The 22370-nt window shown below is 37.9% G+C and overlaps 1 protein-coding gene and 1 non-coding gene across 2 annotated transcripts; one reads left to right on the top strand and one right to left on the bottom strand.

Moving 5' to 3' along the window:
• Nucleotides 1-9095: 9095 nt before the first annotated feature.
• Nucleotides 9096-9167, bottom strand: Trnae-cuc (transfer RNA glutamic acid (anticodon CUC)). The gene has a single exon. It is a non-coding gene; the product is annotated as a tRNA-Glu (tRNA).
• Nucleotides 9168-14601: 5434 nt separating this feature from the next.
• LOC106072853 (uncharacterized) lies at nucleotides 14602-18935 on the top strand. Its single transcript, XM_056009002.1, has 3 exons — nucleotides 14602-14894; nucleotides 15641-15736; nucleotides 15960-18935. Exons 1-3 carry the CDS (start codon nucleotides 14838-14840, stop codon nucleotides 17937-17939), a joined length of 2133 nt encoding a protein of 710 aa, XP_055864977.1. The 5' UTR covers nucleotides 14602-14837; the 3' UTR covers nucleotides 17940-18935.
• Nucleotides 18936-22370: the final 3435 nt, after the last annotated feature.

The following is a 22370-nucleotide window of genomic DNA, read 5'->3' on the forward strand; positions in this document are numbered from 1 at the left end:
CAAATCAAGACAGATCATCAAGGGAGATATTTATTACACATTTTTTCCACTTTATTTTCCAAAAGATACATTGCAAAAAAATAAAAAAAAAGAATTTTATGGTATCACAACAACAAATGTGTAAAAATTTTGTTTAGAAATTGTTCATAGTTCTTGTTTTCATTTGCTTGTCCTTTTTCCTGCCCTATTATGACGTATGAAAGTCCGCATACAACCTACATCGGCTTACATCTCACACGAAATGTATGATCTCCGAAGCTTTGAGGTCAAAGTCTTTATTTACTAGTAAAGTCCAACAGTTCTGGGACACATACACATACAGACGTTTTTATGGATGGTGTGTTGTCAGTAATCGGTCATTCTGAAACTGTGGGGGAGGCCTGTGTATACAGGGACTGTTATCTTGTAGTCGCAGATATAGGAGCATTAGCGAGTGGTCAAAATATAATCAGTTTTTTAATGTTCATCACAAGGTCGAAAATCCAAAACTATTCATATTTAATGATTTTTATGGATCGTTTAATACACAAATGCAAAATGTGACGCGTATTTTTCAGTCTTTAGAATTTAAAGGTTTGGAGAGTGAAACTATAAGAATTGAGGATTAAAAATAGGTTCTTATTTTAGTGAATAAATGCATTAATATTTCAGATAAAATTTAGTGAAAATATTGTTTACATTACCTGGATAATTACTAAGGCATTTTTAATTTCATGATCATTAGGGCGCGACTGAGTCCATCTATCTTTAATGGGTACCTGACATAATTTGGGTAAAGTAAAAGTGTTTAGTCGTTATGCTGGCCACATGACACCCTTGTTAACCGTGGGCCACAGAAACAGATGACCTTTACATAGATGTATAGACTTTAAAAAGACTCATGCTGCAATGAAAGAAAAACTCCGGCAGCTAAACTTGAAACAAGATTACTGTATGATATAGATTTGTGTGACAAGACACTTATTAATTTACATCATAAGAATAAAATACGTTATTTGTTACGGTCGGTGCGCAGCGAAGATTGAATGTGAAATGGTGTAAGGAAAGAAAGGGAAGCCGGAAGAAAGAAACTTTATTAAAATTATGCTCTTTGAACAAAATTCAAATATCTATTAAAGTAGAAATTCATTAGTTGCATGCTGTTTTAATAATGACTTCGTTTTCACGATATGAACATGACAGACAAACTGACGGACAGATGCTGCCCAGCAATTTATTTTCTGCTTGATAAGGAAGTATGTTAAAGAAATGTGAGTATCTTAAAAGGTTTTTAAAAAAATGAATATATATTATATATTGTACAAAAATAGATTTGAGTGTGCGTTGATGTAAGCTCAAAAACTTTTTGTCATAAAGTCGCTGATCTAACATAACATCTCTCTCAATATTGTTTTCAAGAATAGTTGGTTTCTTATCTGCCAATAACTGTCCACCGTTGTTAAGTCAGTAGCTGTTGAGCTGTCAAATAGACTCTCCAAATCACCATTTTAGTAGTGAATGAACGGACAGTGAAACCAAACACCAGACCAACATCATTAAAACAAGAAGCTCTTTCCCAGGAATATCGTCCAACAGTCAAAGACAAAAGTTCACTAGGGAAAAAAAAGTGAACGATTTGAAATGCTACTGGATTTAAGTTATCTTAATGTTATTCCCAGTTTGAAGCCGCGTATAGCAGCGCCCCACTCGAGCACCCTTTCGTTTTCTTCCAGTACTCCTCAAGTTGTTGGGGTTTTTTTTGGTCTTAATCTAGCTGTAGTGTACTCACGCTTAGTCTTGACTCACACGCTCGTACTCACTCTCCCCTCCCCCCCTCCCACCTGTCCTCCTGGTAACCTTGCGCGTGGGAGCGACAGATAGACAGAATACCCATGCCTGACACCGTAGACTGAGACGCACACACTCACGCACAATACATATATCTGACAGATGTTTGGAACCTAAGTTGTTGGGGGGGGGGGTGATTTGAGGGGGCGATGGGGAGTGGGGGTGAGGCAAATTTTGGGGGTCACTTTTTATTTCTATACTGTTTCTTTGTTCATTTGAAATGATTTCCAAACATTGTTTTAAAACCATCTCGTCCTCCGGCTGACAAGTGGCATTGCCGAAATGAACAGATGGATTGGTGGAATAAAATTACAATGTCCTGGGAACACAAGTCCAAATAACTTCAGTTTATAGTTTTGGAAATCTTCATAATGACCTTGTCTCTTAAACTGAGAAATGATCTACAATATAGTATCTACATTTTGTGGGGGTTGTGAGTTAAGGCGCTGCGAATGGAGAAAGGTCTACCCGTTGTTTTTGTGTCTCATAAAGCGAGTACTTCATTGAGTTCTGTGTGGTACAAAAGGTTTCAAATACAACTTCAGAATATAAAAAAAAAAATAAAAAATAAAACAAATTAAAATTTTAAAACAAATATCTAAAAACAAACAAAATAAAAAAAAAAAAATTTTTAAAAAGCGGGTTATATTAAGTATATCAATTAGTTTGCATCAGTCATGTAATTAAATTTGTAATAGATCTAGACTAACAATAATAAATCTGTGCGATTAGAAATTTTTTTTTTACCAATTTGTTGTTGTTTTTTTGTGTGTGGTTTCACGCTTTTAGCTTTCTCACTACGCTATGATCTATCACTTGACTGGACCAGCTGGAAAGGAGGTGGGAGGAGAAATAATAGTTAATGAGTTCAAGAATTTTAAAAGTCTGAACTAGTAAATCTGTTATTCCACATCTGTCATAGTTTACGTAGCAAGTTCATAAATTTCCCTTAGCAGCTTCTCATTGCGATTAAAAAGGTCAATCTTGATTACATAGTCACATCGTCAATGAGGAATTACGAAAGATCAGAAGCTTCAGTGTTTTCAGTGTCTAGTTTTGACTTTTGATGTGGTGACCATTGGCGATCCAAAGCCCATTTGCAATATTTAATAAGAAAATTGAAAGTCTTTTTATAATAATTTTTCTCATTTGTTTAATTAGAAATTCTTTACCATTTTTCTTTCTATATTAAAATACATCTGCAGCACCCCTACCTCCCCCCCGTCACCACACACAGTCACACACATACATACATATATTTTTAAAACAATTTCTTCAAGACCAGACAAGGGAAGGTAACTGGAAATGAAATGATCTTCAAAAAGATTTGGATGAGTTCCCCCTGACTTCTCTTAAAGCCACCGCTACAAACGTCTCACCTTACTTGCACTGCCTCGTTCCCCTACACTCACACACTCACAAACACACACACACATACTCACACACTCACACACACACACACACATATACTCACACACTCACACACACAAACATCATCAACTCTTTTTTTTTTTTTTTTTTATTGTGTTCCAGCGACCCCCGCCAAATCCTTCCAAAAGAAACTCACACACACAAAAAAAAATGTACTACTTGATAGTAGGCCCTACTACTTTCCCACGGACCTTTTCTGAACGCGCGCGTGGACACCTGTTTCTAATTTCACAAGGTGGACCGCGGGAAAGAAAGAAAAAAAAATGGTCGAGGGAAAAAGTGACAAGTGATCCAGATTCACTTAAATCATAGTTATGTTTTGGATCACTACGACATAGCATACTTTGTAGCAGAAGTCAAGTTTTTTGTTTTTGTTTTGTTTTTTCCAATTAAGTCAAAAAAGAGTTTCAATCTCCCAGAATAAAGATCAAGAAAAACATCAAATATCCTTTTTCTTCAATAGACAATACCTTCTTTATGCAGCTTGTAGAGCATTAGCTTTTTTCTTTTAATAACTCAAATGAGCGCTAGATTAAAAAACAATGTAGCCCGCTACATTCTCTCTCCACCTCTACCCACGTGAAAGAATCCTGGTTAAACGAATTTATAGGTCTGGTACATTTTATAAAAGTCCAATGATAGGCCTTTAGGGCCCAAAGATTTCCACAAGATCAGTTGACACGCCCCCCTTTCTGCAGATATTGTGGCCATACTACAAGATCTTCGGGGCTTGCAAAGACACTTTCCTCAGGGAACAGTACCAGGAAAAAGATGAAGAGAAATCGATGGGAGGACAACATAAAAGAATGGACGGGCCTGCCATTGAAAGAGGTTCTAACAAAAGGCAAAAGACTGAGAGGAATGGAAAATGACGATCGACAAGTCTTGCATGGTGCCAATAGACTAAGGGATAGGTAAAGGTAAAATTGTGGTTTTAACTAACTTTAGTGACATGTTCCAGATGTTCCTTCAGATTCTGGAGATAATAACATCTTAGCCAAAGCCTCCCGATGGACGACGGGGAATGTCAGCGAACAGAGGTCGATCACTGAACCACCGAGACCACCGAACGAGAGTCAAGAGCCAGTACCACACGACCAGTCAGTCACCCACTTATATGGCCAGTTGTTAGCGCGACGACCTATCAACTTCTTTTCCGGTTTAGGGAATTTCTAAACTTTTAACCAACTTTTCCATCCCAGCATTCCACCTTCTACCCAAGAAGAGAGTGTGGTAGTGTAAGGAATTGATCATGAACCCGTTAAAAAAAAAACTACAACTAATAATTCAATCATCAATGATATTGTCACTGTGGACGAGTCTTATTCTATTTGAAATCAACGCGAGCACTGCCAATATGTCTATTGTCAAGGTTAGCTCCATTGAACACTCACCAGGTAATTGTTATCATTTCGCCAAATTACTATCTCACCTGGATCTGTCAGGTATGCTTCGAAAGTGCCTATTGACCCCGTTTCCAGAACTCATTAGGGGAGGTCACTAACAAAAGTCTCTTTCTGCGACATCAATTTGTTTGGCTTGGGGGAGAAGTGTCCCCTTATTGATTTGACACCGTCTCCAACGGGCCACTGCGAGCAGTAATGATACAACACTGATTGAGACAAGGGGGGCAAGGTGAGCTAAGGGCGTGGAAGACGAACGCCCCCTTGAAAAAAAAAAAAGAAATGGGAGGAGAGGGGGGGGTAGCAAGTGGACTAGCGTTGGTGTCACATGTCAAATATTTCTCGATCAACTTTAGATTTGCGCCTGCTTATTATTGTGTTCAACGAGAGAGTTTGGGGGAGGGGGTGGGGTCTACAAGACGTGCTTTAAGGCAATACTGTCACTATTTTTTTATTGTGTGGATCGGGAGGGGGGGGGGGGGTATGCGAGGTGCCCTAAAAGTTTGTCCATGAATTCAATTTCATACACTGTTTCTCTTTTGTTCAAGCGGCCAGTGACTGGACAATCAAAGAGAGTCAAAATAATACCTAGGGGAAAAAAAAATGGGAGGGTGAGAGCGTCCCAAAAGACGCATGCCAAGATAGGACGTTGGCCTACACTTGTCGCCTTTGTGGTCAGCGGCATGGGGACAGACGATTTAAGTCTGTGTGTGTGTGGGGGGGTAAAGACGCTAGGGGTAAGGTCATGACTTACAATTGCATTTCGGGAGTCCACTTTCTACTCTTTAGGCGTGGATGTCTCAGGTCAAACGCTTTTCTGAACATGCCTTTTCCAAACGTCAGTCTGGCGTGAGATGCACAAACTCTGACCCGCAGGGCAAAATCGGCCCTTGACCCACGGCTATCAAACCACTTGAAATCTCTGTAACGTCTGTACATTGTGCATAAAGAAAAGCTCCAGAGTTTCAGTTTCATTAATAAGTTACATTTTTAAACAAATCGAACATTCATTAGTTATTAAGTTATTAGTGATCAAGAGAAAAACAATTGCTCTATAAGTTGTTTCAAGGAGGTATTGTATTTTTGAAAGTGTATTTTTTCTTATTCTTCTTTATTCTTGTTCTTGCTTAATCTTGTTAATTGTGTTCCCAAATGTTGCACAGTTGCGTCCCGCCCCCAACATGTGCACAAAAATGATATAATCTAAACGTGAGTCTTGAGAACGCTAAACTATCTATTTTACTTGCTATAATACTAAGGCTTGTCTTCGAGTCCGAACATTAATAAGGAACGCAGTATTATCCGTGGTACGCAGCCCTAGCTGTGAGCTACATATTTTGCCACTAATAATTAAAAAGGCAGTTATGATAATTACATAATGGGGTAATAAAGGCGGCATCGATATTTTTTCCCATTACACATTAATAATTTTTCTTATTTCCATGTACAGATCTTAGAATTTATTTGGGACATTTCTATTTCGAGCACTTGCGAATCTACTCAACCATATTTACACATTCTGACACAATCATATTTTGTGAGACACAATCATATTTTGTGAGACACAATCATATTTTGTGAGACACAATCACATTTTGTAAGACACAATCACATTTTGTGAGACACAATCACATTTTGTGAGACACAATCATATTTAGTGAGACACAATCACATTATGTGAGACACAATAATATTTTGTGAGACACAATGATATTTTGTGAGACACAATCATATTTTGTGAGACACAATCACATTTTGTGAGACACAATCACATTTTGTGAGACACAATCACATTTTGTGAGACACAATCACATTTTGTGAGACACAATAATATTTTGTGAGACACAATGATATTTTGTGAGACACAATCATATTTTGTGAGACACAATCATATTTTGTGAGACACAATCACATTTTGTGAGACACAATCATATTTTGTGAGACACAATCACATTTTGTGAGACACAATCATATTTTGTGAGACACAATCATATTTTGTGAGACACAATCACATTTTGTGAGACACGATCACATTTTGTAAAGACACAATGACATTTTGTGAGACACAATCACATTTTGTGAGACACAATCACATTTTGTGAGACACAATCACATTTTGTGATACACAATCACATTTTGTGATACACAATCACATTTTGTGAGACACGATCACATTTTGTAAAGACACAATCACATTTTGTGAGACACAATCATATTTTGTGAGACACAATCACATTTTGTGAGACACAATCACATTTTGTAAAGACACAATCACATTTTGTGAGACACAATCATATTTTTGAGACACAATCACATTTTGTGAGACACAATCACATTTTGTGAGACACAATCATATTTTGTGAGACACAATCACATTTTGTGAGACACAATCATATTTTGTGAGACACAATCATATTTTGTGAGACACGATCACATTTTGTGAGACACAATCACATTTTGTGAGACACAATCATATTTTGTGAGACACAATCACATTTTGTGAGACACAATCACATTTTGTGAGACACAATCACATTTTGTGAGACACAATCATATTTTGTGAGACACAATCACATTTTGTGAGACACAATCATATTTTGTGAGACACAATCACATTTTGTGAGACACAATCACATTTTGTGAGACACAATCATATTTTGTGAGACACAATCATATTTTGTGAGACACAATCATATTTTGTGAGACACAATCATATTTTGTGAGACACGATCACATTTTGTGAGACACAATCACATTTTGTGAGACACAATCACATTTTGTGAGACACAATCACATTTTGTGATACACAATCACATTTTGTGATACACAATCACATTTTGTGAGACACGATCACATTTTGTAAAGACACAATCACATTTTGTGAGACACAATCATATTTTGTGAGACACAATCACATTTTGTGAGACACGATCATATTTTGTAAAGACACAATCACATTTTGAGAGACACAATCATATTTTGTGAGACACAATCACATTTTGTGAGACACAATCACATTTTGTGAGACACAATCATATTTTGTGAGACACAATCATATTTTGTGAGACACAATCACTTTTTGTGAGACACAATTACATTTTGTGAGACACAATCACATTTTGTGAGACACAATCACATTTTGTGAGACACAATCACATTTTGTGATACACAATCACATTTTGTGAGACACGATCACATTTTGTAAAGACACAATCACATTATGTGAGACACAATCATATTTTGTGAGACACGATCACATTTTGTAAAGACACAATCACATTTTGTGAGACACAATCACATTTTGTGAGACACAATCATATTTTGTGAGACACAATCACATTTTGTGAGACACAATCATATTTTGTGAGACACAATCACATTTTGTGAGACACAATCACATTTTGTGAGACACAATCACATTTTGTGATACACAATCACATTTTGTGAGACACGATCACATTTTGTAAAGACACAATCACATTTTGTGAGACACAATCATATTTTGTGAGACACAATCACATTTTGTGAGACACGATCATATTTTGTAAAGACACAATCACATTTTGAGAGACACAATCATATTTTGTGAGACACAATCACATTTTGTGAGACACAATCACATTTTGTGAGACACAATCATATTTTGTGAGACACAATCATATTTTGTGAGACACAATCACTTTTTGTGAGACACAATTACATTTTGTGAGACACAATCACATTTTGTGAGACACAATCACATTTTGTGAGACACAATCACATTTTGTGATACACAATCACATTTTGTGAGACACGATCACATTTTGTAAAGACACAATCACATTATGTGAGACACAATCATATTTTGTGAGACACGATCACATTTTGTAAAGACACAATCACATTTTGTGAGACACAATCACATTTTGTGAGACACAATCATATTTTGTGAGACACAATCACATTTTGTGAGACACAATCATATTTTGTGAGACACAATCACATTTTGTAAAGACACAATCACATTTTGTGAGACACAATCATATTTTGTGAGATACAATCACATTTTGTGAGACACAATCACATTTTGTGAGACACAATCATATTTTGTGAGACAACCTAATCTTATTGCTACATCCCGACACAATGTTAGTTTCAGACAATTTTGTGTCGCAATCTTTTTTATACACACCACAAAATCTTATTTTGTAACATAATCTTATTTTATGAGACAATCTTATTTATAAACGCACTTCCCAATCTCACGCAAATGCAAAGTTATGAAGTGAAATTATGTTTTATTATATATATATATATATATATACTATACAATATAAAAGACCAAAACAAATTGTTTTGTTTTCAATATTATTTTGTCCCATTGCAGCACAAGCATATTGGCTCACTTCGTTACAAAACTTCACAGAAAAACTTCTTAATAAAAAAAATAAAAACTTCCCAAGCGGGGAATCGAACCCCGGCCTCCGCGGTGAGAGCGCGAAATCCTAACCACTAGACCACTTGGGATACTTTTTGCTTTTGCTATTATACAGTGTAAAGAAACAGACATAGGCCTACTAAATGTCTCTATTTCTAGTGAAGGGCTCAAAAAGCTCAAAATATTACAAAGAAAAAAAAAGCGTTAGACGTGGCAGACCTAGTGTCACGCTAGAGTATTTTCAATGTGGTACCTGGATCTAAACTCTAGTGCCACGTTAGTTTGGGTGTAGATCTCAGGAGCGGATTTAAGTGAAGGAGAGTGGGCTTACTGCGCCGATATAGGCTATCTATGGAAAGAGCTCTCTACAACACAGATTTTTTTTTTTAAATCTCGAATTTCGATGTGCCAAAGACGTTTATATATTTTTTTTTTTTTTTGTTGTTGTTTTTTACTAACAACGCTTAAAATCTTACGGTTAGCACCACTGTCGTAGTTCAGTGCGGCGTTACTCTCAGCGAGTAACTTTTCTTGGAATACAATATTTGTTTCACTATCTTTACAATGTTAAACTTTTTATTTCTTTCTTTATTTTTTTTATTTTCTGTATGTGAGAATGGTTGCCCTTTGTTTTGATTGTATATGGGACCAAAAGGTATTTTTTTTAATGGCAATATTTTGTTTGTAGTTCTGCATTTTATATAACGAAACTTAAAATATATAAGATTTATAATTTTTTGAAGTGCATTTTTCATCTTTTGTTAAATATAGATTTAAAAATGTTTAGGTTTGGGATTTTTCAATATTTATAGATTAAATATAGAATTATAAAGTTGAATCTCAATGTATATCCATTTTTAATGAATTTTTAAAAAATATTTTTGTTTTTTCGTACTCAGTTTAAATTTATTAAAAGAAATATTTTCTTTCTTTTTTATTATTTAATACACTTTTGTAGACAATTCATTTTCCTTTAAAATAAAACACAATATGTTAGGTTATAATAATAAAATAAGAAAAAGTTAGGGTTAGTCTACCCCCCTCCCCCCTTGCATTTTTTTTTCGTTCCAGAAAACTCCATTTTTTTTCCGATCCAAATAATACGCGCTGAAAGGATTTATCTGCAACTTGATACAAGATGGCTTATTTGTAGATATATCGTCTTTTAATGAACCCATCTTAATCCGCCGTAGGGAAGACTCTACTACCGCCACAGCTCAACCTGACCACCACTCTGTACGCCAGTGCTGAACAACTGAAGAGAACATCACAGTATTTTTCCTTGGCGCCCCCCCCCTCCCATTTTCCATGAACATCACATAGAAATATAGGTTTCGTGAGGTGTTCCCCTGAAGTTGGCGCCCGGGGCATCGTGCAACCTTCCTCACTACGCCTCTGCGCTTACCCTCCCTTAAATCCGGCCCTGAGTTTTTGAATTATAATACTGCGCACAAATGCTGTGTCAGCTTCTTCCTTTTCTTCTAGCTAGCTTTTTTGTTCAAGATTGATGTTGAAAAAGTTACCGAACTTTCCAGGAGGGACAATTAGAAACAGAAGCCGTTAATTTTGTGGTAAATTCAGTTCTCAGACCACTACTTGGTTACGTAGGATACACCTCTGGAGAGGTGCAAGTAACGCAATTGCTAGTTTGCAGCACGACGTTTCGAGTGACAGATTATTGATGTCTGACCTTGTCAACACTGTGACAGACTTTAAGTGACAGACTGTGAATATGAGTGCTGCGTCCTTCTCTCTCTTTTTTTCTCTCTCTCCTCTATCTCTCTCTCTTTTACTTTCTCTCTCACTCTCTCTCTCCCTCTCTTTCTCTCTCTTTCTCTCTCATTCTCTTTCTTTCTTTCTCCTTGTCTAACACATTCTGTCTCCTTCTTTTACTCTTTCTTTCTGTCTGTCTATCTTTGTCTTTCTCTCTCTCTCTCTCTTCTCTCTCTCTTCTCTCTCTTCTCTCTCTTCTCTCTCTCTCTCTCTTACTCTTTCTCTCTCTCTTTCTCTTTGTTTGACTCTCTCACACATTGTATCTCCGTTTTTTACTCTTTCTTTCTGTCTGCCTATCTTTGTCTCTCTTTGTCTCTCTCTCTCTTTCTCTCTCTCTCTTTTTCTCTCTTAGTAAGTTCATGCTAGGGGATTAATCTTGTCAGACATTTGTAACTATAAATTAAAGTGTTAAAATCTTTATTATATAGATCTATGTTTATTTTGTAAATACTTCTTGGTTTAAAATTAAAATCAATTTGTCATCTCAGTATCCCTTTATTTCATCAGCACTTTCACCAACCCCCCCCCCCCCCCCCAAAAAAAAAAAAAAAGAACTTACATATTTCACCTGAATCCATATAGACTCTCCAACTGAGTACATTTGAAATTTTGATTTTCATGTCTACGTGTTAATTGCACAAGTCATTTAACATATACAAAATGTACGTCTGCTTGGAATCTTTCCCAGACAGAAATTTGTTCAGACAGTCAAAGGGAGGCAAGGTTACACAGGCCTAAATCTCCAAGAGTCTTAGACTCAGCTCTATAGCTTCCACAGGCCTAGATTTCCAAGAATCTTAGACTCAGCTCTATAGCTTCCACAGGCCTAGATTTCCAAGAATCTTAGACTCAGCTTTATAGCTTCCATAGGCCTAGATCTCCAAGAATCTTAGACTCAGCTCTATAGCTTCCACAGGCCTAGATCTCCAAGAATCTTAGACTCAGCTCTATAGCTTCCATAGGCCTAGAGTTCCAAGGTTATCAGACTCAGCTCTATAGCTTCCACAGGCCTAGATCTCCAAGAATCTTAGACTCAGCTCTATAGCTTCCACAGGCCTAGATCTCCAAGAATCTTAGACTCAGCTCTATAGCTTCCATAGGCCTAGATCTCCAAGAATCTTAGACTCAACTCTATAGCTTCCACAGGCCTAGATTTCCAAGAATCTTAGACTCAGCTCTATAGCTTCCACAGGCCTAGATTTCCAAGAATCTTAGACTCAGCTTTATAGCTTCCATAGGCCTAGATCTCTAAGAATCTTAGACTCAGCTCTATAGCTTCCATAGGCCTAGACTTCCAAGAATCTTAGACTCAGCTCTATAGCTTCCATAGGCCTAGATTTCCAAGAATCTTAGACTCAGCTCTATAGCTTCCACAGGCCTAGATTTCCAAGAATCTTAGACTCAGCTCTATAGCTTCCACAGGCCTAGATTTCCAAGAATCTTAGACTCAGCTCTATAGCTTCCACAGGCCTAGATCTCCAAGAGTCTTAGACTCAGCTCTATAGCTTCCACAGGCCTAGATCTCCAAGAATCTTAGACTCAGCTCTATAGCTTCCACAGGCCTAGATTTCCAAGAATCTTAGACTCAGCTCTATAGCTTCCACAGGCCTAGATTTCCAAGAATCTTAGACTCAGCTCTATAGCTTCCACAGGCCTAGATTTCCAAGAATCTTAGACTCAGCTTTATAGCTTCCACAGGCCTAGATCTCCAAGAGTCTTAGACTCAGCTTTATAGCTTCCACAGGCCTAGATCTCCAAGAGTCTTAGACTCAGCTCTATAGCTTCCACAGGCCTAGATTTCCAAGAGTCTTAGACTCAACTCTATAGCTTCCATAGGCCTAGATCTCCAAGAGTCTTAGACTTAACTCTATAGCTTCCACAGGCCTAGATCTCCAAGAGTCTTAGACTCAACTCTATAGCTTCCATAGGCCTAGATCTCCAAGAGTCTTAGACTCAACTCTATAGCTTCCACAGGCCTAGATCTCCAAGAGTCTTTGACTCAGCTCTATAGCTTCCACAGGCCTAGATTTCCAAGAGTCTTAGACTCAACTCTATAGCTTCCATAGGCCTAGATCTCCAAGAGTCTTAGACTCAACTCTATAGCTTCCACAGGCCTAGATTTCCAAGAGTCTTAGACTCAACTCTATAGCTTCCACAGGCCTAGATTTCCAAGAGTCTTAGACTCAACTCTATAGCTTCCATAGGCCTAGATCTCCAAGAGTCTTAGACTCAACTCTATAGCTTCCACAGGCCTAGATTTCCAAGAGTCTTAGACTCAACTCTATAGCTTCCATAGGCCTAGATCTCCAAGAATCTTAGACTCAACTTTATAGCTTCCACAGGCCTAGATTTCCAAGAGTCTTAGACTCAGCTCTATAGCTTCCACAGGCCTAGATTTCCAAGAATCTTAGACTCAACTCTTTAACTCACTTATGAAGATGTAGAAAGAAGAAACAAATCGCCAATTTTGACATACATTAAATGCACTAGATCACTGATGTCCAGACATGACCTGCGGGTTATATTTGGCTTGTATAATTTTTTTTTAAGTAATTACATTAGGAATTCGTAAAATTCGATTTGTATCAATTACTTTTTATTAATTATTGATTAAAAATTTTACTGACTTCAATTATGAAAAAAAAAACACCAAAGATATTAACAAGACCAAAATAAAAAAAAAGAAAATGATCTCACACTAATGATGGTACAGCACACCATCGCTCCAATACCTGAAACTTAAATTTCTTCTTCTATAGATATGGTGTCAGTCTCGCTGCCAGAAAACCAACTGGGCCACCCCCACCTTTTTCTGCTTTCGCGAACGACGTCTAGTATGTATAAAAGATGTAATATAAAAAGTGTGAAGTGGCCCTTATCTGTTGGGACCTCAAACTAGAATCTATGTTAGACCCAGCCCTCCCCTCTCCTCGTCCCCACTAAGCGGACCTGATGTACCTCAGACACAGCATCTCAGGCCTATTGTAGGCCTACTATAATGGACAACTCAATAGTAACAGAGTAGTAAGAAGGACGTAAATATGGGGAATAAGTTGGACCAAAGTACAAGCAGTTAAAAAGTGTATGGCTTCATTTAAAAAAAAATATATTATAAGTTAGAATTCTCCCCCACCCCCTTCTCTCTCTCTCTCTCTCTCTCTCTCTCTCTCTCTCTCTCTCTCTCTCACTATTATATAGGAGACCGCTATTTTTTTTCTGTAACATTTTTTTCTGTTGCAGTTAAAGAAGTCGCCTGACAACAGGTCGATATTCTCACGCTTTTTAGAGTGACACATACCTGGCTAGTGTCACTTGTCCTCTGGAATGGACACCTGACAGAAAAGGAGAGAAAAAAAAACGGTTTTTGAAATCTGTTGTCTAGAGTGGCTATCTCTTTTATTGAATTTTTTAAAAATGGAAACACTGGGGCTGTAAGGGGGGGGGAGAGGGTAGTCTTAAGACACGTGCGCATATTTCCACCGCTACCATCCCCTCCTATCTTGATTAGCATTCCATTACGCGACTCGCATTGCAAAAGAACCATCTGTCGCACGGACCAATCGCAGCGCGCGGCTCGCATGCCGATAGTGAGAGAGGCCCGCGCTGATTGGCTGACGGCGTCTGGCCGGACCGTGGGAAAGGACTGAAAGATAGCTTCACACATACCGGGCAGACGTGTGCTTTAAGGAGAGGGATTGTTAGGGTCTGTGGAAAACGAAAGGGGTGTGCGGGGGTACCTGTGGCAGAACGGGGGATGAGATGGAGGGGTCGGGGTGGGGGTCAAGATTAAGCTGCACCTCCAGAAGGTATATTGTTAGTGGGAGAGCCCGGGTCTAATTCAGTTACTGACTGGACTCCGACACGTAAACGACTGCAAGGCTGGTGATCGCAGCCAGGCACGAGTCTGTTCTGAGAACTTAGCACTTTTTTTTATAGTAAAGATCAACACAGCGCAAGTTGCTATCCAATTTGACTACCTCCACAACATGGGAAGTCCTGTAGTGGTAGCATCGCCTAGGAAAAGTCCATCCTATAATCGCAGGGTAAGTTTTTACCATTTAATAATAATAATAAGGCTTGTGTTTGAGTCTTTAAACATGTCTATTTGACTTGTTTACCTTGTTGTTTAGGGGACTTGTTCTAAAATATCGATGTAGGTCAGATTTACTCCTGGTACTATATTAATTAAACACGAGCTGTTCCTGTGTTTATCCTCCTAGAACATTTAGACTAGAACTAGATTATTGGATACATATTGAACTTTGAAACAGATCCAGCTATCGAGATTAAATTTGTTCAGTTGTTTATAAACATTTAAATAGTTCACATTTAGATTGTGTTAATCTAATACATAGGAAAAAAAACAACACTTTGATTGTATATGATCAATGTGTGCTTCCGTAGCTAAAAGTAAATCGAAAAACCGATATACTTATATCTAAATAAACCTGTTGATCTAAATCGGAGCCTGTACTTTTTAATCTAGATATTGCAGATTTCAGTTTGTCTGGGAATTTGTGTTACGAAATGTTATTATCGTTTGTTTATTGTGTTGTTCGTTTGTTTTAGTTGGTTGTTAATTAAATATAGACAATGTTTTGTTTGTTTTTGTTTGTTTTTGTTTGGTTGCTTTTCATAATTTCAACATTATTAAGACTGCTAAGAGAAAAACAGGATGTTAATTTGAGACATTGCCCGAATAGTTAATTCATTTTATGGTATTCATGTTCTATTTTTATTCAAATGTACACAATTAACAATTGTGTTTGTTTTTTTTTTATTTCTTCAGGCAAACAAACCACTGGTTGAGAAAAAACGAAGGGCTAGAATCAATGGATGTTTGAGCCAACTTAAGTCACTTATCTTAGGGGCCATGCAAACAGAGGTAACTATCCATTAGATATAATGTCAAGTTATTTCTATTCTATTCTAACTATTATGTTTTGATTATGTGTATAATGTTAAGATCTTTGAACTAGTCAGTGGACTTTATAGTTTTAATGTTTATATGCTTGCAATTTTTTTGTAATAAAAAATGTGTGCAATTTTTATTTTAAGTTAGTTTTAATCTTAATTGATTTTAATATACATTTTATTTCATTGTCCAGGGTGCCCAGGTATCCAGATTAGAAAAGGCTGACATCCTAGAGATGACTGTGAAATACCTACAACACATGCAGCACCAGCAGTTGAATTCAGAGCCTGAAGTGGTGACCAAGTTCAGTGCTGGCTACACTGAGTGTGCCTCAGAGGTCATCAGGTACATTGGAGCCGTGAACTGTGTCAGCCCCGATGTCAGAGCCAAGTTGGAGAACCATCTTGTTGAAAGACTTAGAGGCTCTATGGTCCAGGCACCTGCAGCTCAAAATGCTGTGATGGTCAGCCAGCAGAATACTAAAGGACAAGCACAACTTTCCACAGTAAACACTTTCACGTCATCAAATGTAACTGCAAATATTCCTCCCACTAGAGACACGTATTTACAGTCCACAGATGTGGACAGTGTGTCATCATACATGAGTGACATTGACATTGCAAACAAAGCTGCTGCAGAGGCTTTAAAAAGGCCCCAGCAAGCTGCGCCAAACACCAACAGAGTCTCTGTAACTGGAATCAGGCAAGCGCTCCAGGCTGCCCCAGTATCACCCAGAAACTGTTCTCCCAAAAATGAGCTTCCAGCCGAGGAGCTGCTCAACGCCCTGAGAGCTCGGCAAGAATCAAGGCACAGCCACGTGCTGCACCCAGTGCCGCTAATGGCCAGATCGCAGAGCACGTCACCTCCACATGCCAGGCACTCCAATGAGCTTTTGCGGGCAACAGGATATGCCAGTGAAAGAGAGCGACACAGCAGTAGCAGCGAGTCTTCTGTCCAGGCTCGGTACACCCCTCCATCAGCATACACCCATCAAGCCTTCGGCCCTGCAGCTTACAACCATGAGGCATACATCTCCAACAGCATGGACATTCAGCTTAACACTCATACAATCAAAAACGAAAGTGATGCCTATTTGTCGGACTTTGAGCGCCCTCTACACATCCACATTCCCGACTCCCCTCGCGTGCCCTCCACCCCTTCCCCTCATTTTTACCCCCAAGGTGTGCCATACCATCCTAGCAGCCGCACACAGGAAGTGCACACCCCTCCCTCGCCATCCAATTACTCTGCTGACTCCATGGACGAGTCTCCCCCCACCATTCTGTACGGTTACCAACAGCAGACGACTCTTGTCTATAAAATGGAAACGGAAGAGAGTTTCCATCACCAAGACAACAGAAACAATATCAGATTCCAAGAGTACGGGTGTGATGCACCCTACGCCCCCTTCGCGTATAAACCAAGCGTGAGTAATGTCAACAACTCACGTGCAACTCCTCAAGACGACTTCCAGCTCTCCAAACGAACCATTCCCGCCACCCCCTCACCCCCCATGTTAACGAAAGAGAAACCGCTATCCCAGCATGGCTCTCGCTCAAATCACACCGGAAGTTATTGTCAAGACAATCGTTCACTTAATGAGCATTCAGTTCCCAGCGGAATTCCAACACATCACTCTTACACACGTGAACTGGCACAGTACAACAATGAGAATGTGGACCCCAATGATCTAAACCAATATTCCCATCATGCCCATAGAGACGGTCAATATTGTGATCAGGTCGATGTTAAAAGCAAGCAGGGCTACCTCCCCGAGGTGTCTAATTATCAGCTCCACAACAGTGAGTGGTCATCCAACGCCTGCATTCAACCCGAACCCCAAGCCCAGGTCGCAACGCACAACAAAAATATGCAGCCAGTTGTGAATGAGCCCGCGCCACACCTTTGTGTCCAGTCCCGCCTAAAAGACACCGCATTGTCACAGCTGACCTTGAAGAGGAGAATTCTGTACGGACTTGGGTCGGAGGGCGAGTGGACAGCTTCAGGAAAAATCGCCAAACAACTACAGGAGCAGAACACTTGCGCCCAGAATAACGGGCGCCAGTCGATGGCGCTCCCGAGTAAGGAAAAAGATTTAATAGCTCCATCAGACATTTTATGCAGGCGCCCTAGCCAATGCGGCTCCGACGAGGCCTTGTGGCGCCCGTGGTAAAACAAAAATTAACAATCAGGTATATTTTGTACATATTTTAGCGTACTGTGTACAAACTCTCACATGCTGTGTACAAACTTTACAGACACTGTGTACAGATGACACTGGAGTAGAGATGCAGAACTGATGTCCGTAAAAATATGTTCGTAATATGACTCAATGTCTAAGATTAATCTTTACCCCAAACCATTCGTATTTTTTAGTAGTAATTAATTAATTTAGTTTTAAATAGAAAAGGGGAGCTTATTCCTGCAGTATTAAGATAACTGCAGTTTCTCGTACATGAGCTTTTTTTTAAACAAGATTTTTTAAAAGTAGTTTGCTTGTTTTTTAAACTAACATAAAACTGTTATCAATTTGTGACACTAAAAGACTAGATTATATACCAATGTGACAGTAATGTCCAATTTTTATATGTTTAATGACCAATGTTGTTTAATTTGGTCATATGATTTACTAGGTGAAACGACTATGATTTTTGTGTCTTATCGTTTTCCATTCTTTGCTTAAAAAGAAGCTATAAAACTGACATTGCCTTGAAGGATAACTTTTTTTTAATGTCATGATTCGCAGTTTTTTGTTGTTGTTTAACCCTGGAGCTTTATCCGAACATTTTTTTTTATATACAATTTTTTTATACACAATTTATTTTACACTTTTATATTATGTAAATATGTACATTTGTGGAATAATTTGTTACCTGTTTCTATAATACCTGTTGCATAACACACTATTCCTTTTTTTCAAAGTTGACTCAACTGTTGTCTTTTACTGTGCAAATAGTTGCAAAACTGCTGAACTGATTTGTATAAACATTATCTCATACCCCCCTACCCCCTCCCGTTATTTTTTTCCGATCATGTTTAAATGTTGATACATTTTTTTTTCTCCATTTTTCTGTGTTCAAAATGTATTTGTTATGATGTTATTTTTACATTTACTACGCAATGAAACACAATGCAATAAAGAAAAGAAAAGAGTATTTTGAACAGAATTTATAAATACTAGTTTCACCTTTTTCATTTGGTTTGATTGGTGTGTTTGTGTTGGTGTTTAAACACCAGAGGTGATATGACTGTTTATATTGTTTGTCGTATTTAAAAAAAAAACATGTCATAGTTTTGTTCTGTTTCATTCACACCATATTGTTGGAGTCTTTTCAATGGCGTCATACAAAAGGGAGATCATTGTTTCATACAAAATATAATAAATAATGTTCAAATACAATACATATAAGAAACATACAAGGACACGTACATTTAATTTTTAATTATTAAATTATTCTACCCTACACAAAATAAACTTTACCAGCTTTATCGAAACTGTTTAGGCAGATTACATCATAAGAGTAGGTATTATAGTTATTTCTTGCTACACCAAATTCTATGTAACTTAATTAAGAACAAATAATCTTGCACTTCGTCTTTTAATAATTGAAAACAGGGTCCCTTAACATAGTGTACAGGAATGGTTCCGTAAAGTATAAACGATAAATAATAGGTATGGAACAGAGTATAAAAACATGGCTGTCATTACTGTATTTCACGGTGAAGTCGATAACAGAACCGCTTTCGAAATAGTCCTGTAAGTAACACTTGAAGAGAACATTAAGAAGACAGTCACGTGCTAGGTTGCACACAATTTTCTGTACACACACACATGCTTAATGTCTACAACAAAACAAAGAGAAAAGTACCTGACCAAGCAGTAAGCCTAAGCCCCAATCAGATTCGGGACAACGAATGGATGACATGTTCCACATATGATCCAGATCTATTAATCTTTTTTAAAAATTGTACTTCAATTAATGTGAAGAAACCTTGATACGAATAACAAATTAAGAAGTGGACAAAATCTAGAATGAACTTTGCAAGTTTTGCAAGTTTATCATTACACCTCAACAGTCATAATAAATACAGAAAATACGATAAAACATGCATATATATGTAACCCTGCCGGACCAAGTAAAACAAAGGACGTTAGGGCCACGAGGCCTTCATCAGCTACAAAACAAACAAAAAATAAACAATTAACACAAAATAGTCTTAAGTTAACTTCTCTGTCCACGCATGTTTTTTTGTATTTTCTATACAGTCGTTTACCCCTGCAGCAGTAAATCTTTGTTTTTTGAGTCACAATAAATACAGTGTGAATGTCTCTAAGTTCAAATGTTCTATTACTTCAAAACAATTTTGTTTCTAATTCAAATAGGAACGTGAAGATGACCACTTGCCTTTTATTGAATTCTTAAGTTTTGTGATTTTCTTGTCTGGAAAAAGAGGTGAAAATGGTGCCCTTAAAGATGAATATAGAAAGGGGACGAGGTGGATTGGTTCCACTATTAAAAAAGGGTGGGATTTTTTTTTTCAAAGTGGCCTACAGTCCTTGAAATTGTTACACCTCGGCCAAAATGTGGAATGTGGATGTTGTTTGATTGTGATGTGGTTGAATTGTGGATGTGTCGTTATGATGATGTGATGTGCTTGTAAAGTAAGATGTAACTGTTATGTGATTGTGAGGTGGATGTGTCGTTATGATGATGTGATGTGCTTGTAAAGTAAGATGTAACTGTTATGTGATTGTGAGGTGGATGTGTCGTTATGATGATGTGATGTGCTTGTAAAGTGAGATGTAACTGTTATGTGATTGTGAGGTGGATGTGTCGTTATGATGATGTGATGTGCTTGTAAAGTGAGATGTAACTGTTATGTAATTGTGAGGTGGATGTGTCGTTATGATGATGTGATGTGCTTGTAAAGTGAGATGTAACTGTTATGTGATTGTGAGGTGGATGTGTCGTTATGATGATGTGATGTGCTTGTAAAGTGAGATGTAACTGTTATGTGATTGTGAGGTGGATGTGTCGTTATGATGATGTGATGTGCTTGTAAAGTGAGATGTAACTGTTATGTAATTGTGAGGTGGATGTTTCGTTATGATGATGTGATGTGCTTGTAAAGTGAGATGTAACTGTTATGTAATTGTGAGGTGGATGTGTCGTTATGATGATGTGATGTGCTTGTAAAGTGAGATGTAACTGTTATGTGATTGTGATGTGGATGTGTCGTTATGATGATGTGATGTGGGTGTGACGTGCTTGTAAAGTGAGATGCAACTGTGATTGTGATGTTACGTTGACGAGGATGTTGTGTGTTTGAGATAGTGTTGTAATGTGGATGTGGTGTACGTGTGATGTGACGGTGGCATGGTTGAGATGTGGATGCAATGTAGTATTACTGTGGTTGAGATGTGGGTGCGATGTGGGCATGACTTGGGATTAAAGAGGCTATGATGTGAGTGTGATATGCATGTAGTGTGGATGCCGTTCGGCTGAGATGTGGATGTCGTGTGGTTATGATGTGGTTGTAATGTTGATGTGATGAAGTTATTATGTGTGGTCAAAATCTGAATAAATTGTTATGAAGTGAACCATAGAAAAGAAAAATGATAACCCTTATAAATAAATAAATAACTCAACCTTCTATTTCTCTGGAGCTTGAAAATCTGTTGTAATGTAAACTGTACCTGGATTATGGATAACTAGTTATTTAGCACAAGCCAGACATTACAAATATGTTAAGTTCATGTACTAAAGGAATGAATTTTTCAACACGCAGGATTTATTGTGTAAATGGGTCGAAGTGGAGATAACAAGCAATGTATTTTAACTGTCTATAGTTTTTAATGTTTGTGTCTTTGAGTGCTCTCTCTTTCACTTGTCTTCAAATTTTTTTTTTATAAAAAAAAGCTTATATAAGGGAAATAACTGTATATATACAGCTATATCTCTCAATACTGTAATACTTATTTCGCCTTTTCTATAACATACAAAATTAATAGATCAATTCATTTTTTTTATATTCATTGGGAAAATCAGAAATGGAAGAATGTGTAAACTGTTTTACCACTCAAACAGACCGGGTGAGTTAATATAATATAATCTTTGTTAAAAGAAGAGGCATAAGTCTATAAACAAAATGCCGTCGTTGTATTTTTTTTTATATAAATATCTTAAGCGTTTGTCACATAAAATGCTTCCTGGGAAAGGGGAAAAACGCTGAACTATTTAGCACACACACACACACCCTCCCCTTCCTCGAAAGAGAATCGAAATGGAAGAAATGTCTTATGTTTTATTCTGACGTTGATATTTTACCAGAAACTGTGGTCGAAACTTTCATACGGTTTAGTCCTAGCGAGTTCAAACTGATACTGTTGTAGTGGGGGGGGGGGGGGCACACGAGGTGGCAGAAACTCTAACTGATAGGGTTGCTGTCGGCCCTCTGGGGACCGTGGGAACGGGACTACCTCAGGTCAAAGGGGAAACTGGCGAACAATTGAAACTGGTCTCACGGTAAACACAAGGAGCGCATAACTGCCTTCGCTTGGGGGTCCCCGGAGGAGAGTGAGGTCATGGGTTATCTCGCCTGG

The sequence above is a fragment of the Biomphalaria glabrata genome, chromosome 13, assembly GCF_947242115.1.
Source record: "Biomphalaria glabrata chromosome 13, xgBioGlab47.1, whole genome shotgun sequence".
In the NCBI taxonomy this organism is placed as follows: Eukaryota; Metazoa; Mollusca; class Gastropoda; family Planorbidae; genus Biomphalaria; species Biomphalaria glabrata.

Excerpts from the sequence above, each read along its gene's own strand:
- LOC106072853 (XM_056009002.1), top strand. The coding sequence starts at position 14,838 with ATGGGAAGTCCTGTAGTGGTAGCATCGCCTAGGAAAAGTCCATCCTAT. Across the intron at positions 14,895-15,640 it reads GTCCATCCTATAATCGCAGG|GCAAACAAACCACTGGTTGA; the intron begins GTAAGTTTTTAC and ends TTATTTCTTCAG. Across the intron at positions 15,737-15,959 it reads TAGGGGCCATGCAAACAGAG|GGTGCCCAGGTATCCAGATT; the intron begins GTAACTATCCAT and ends TTCATTGTCCAG.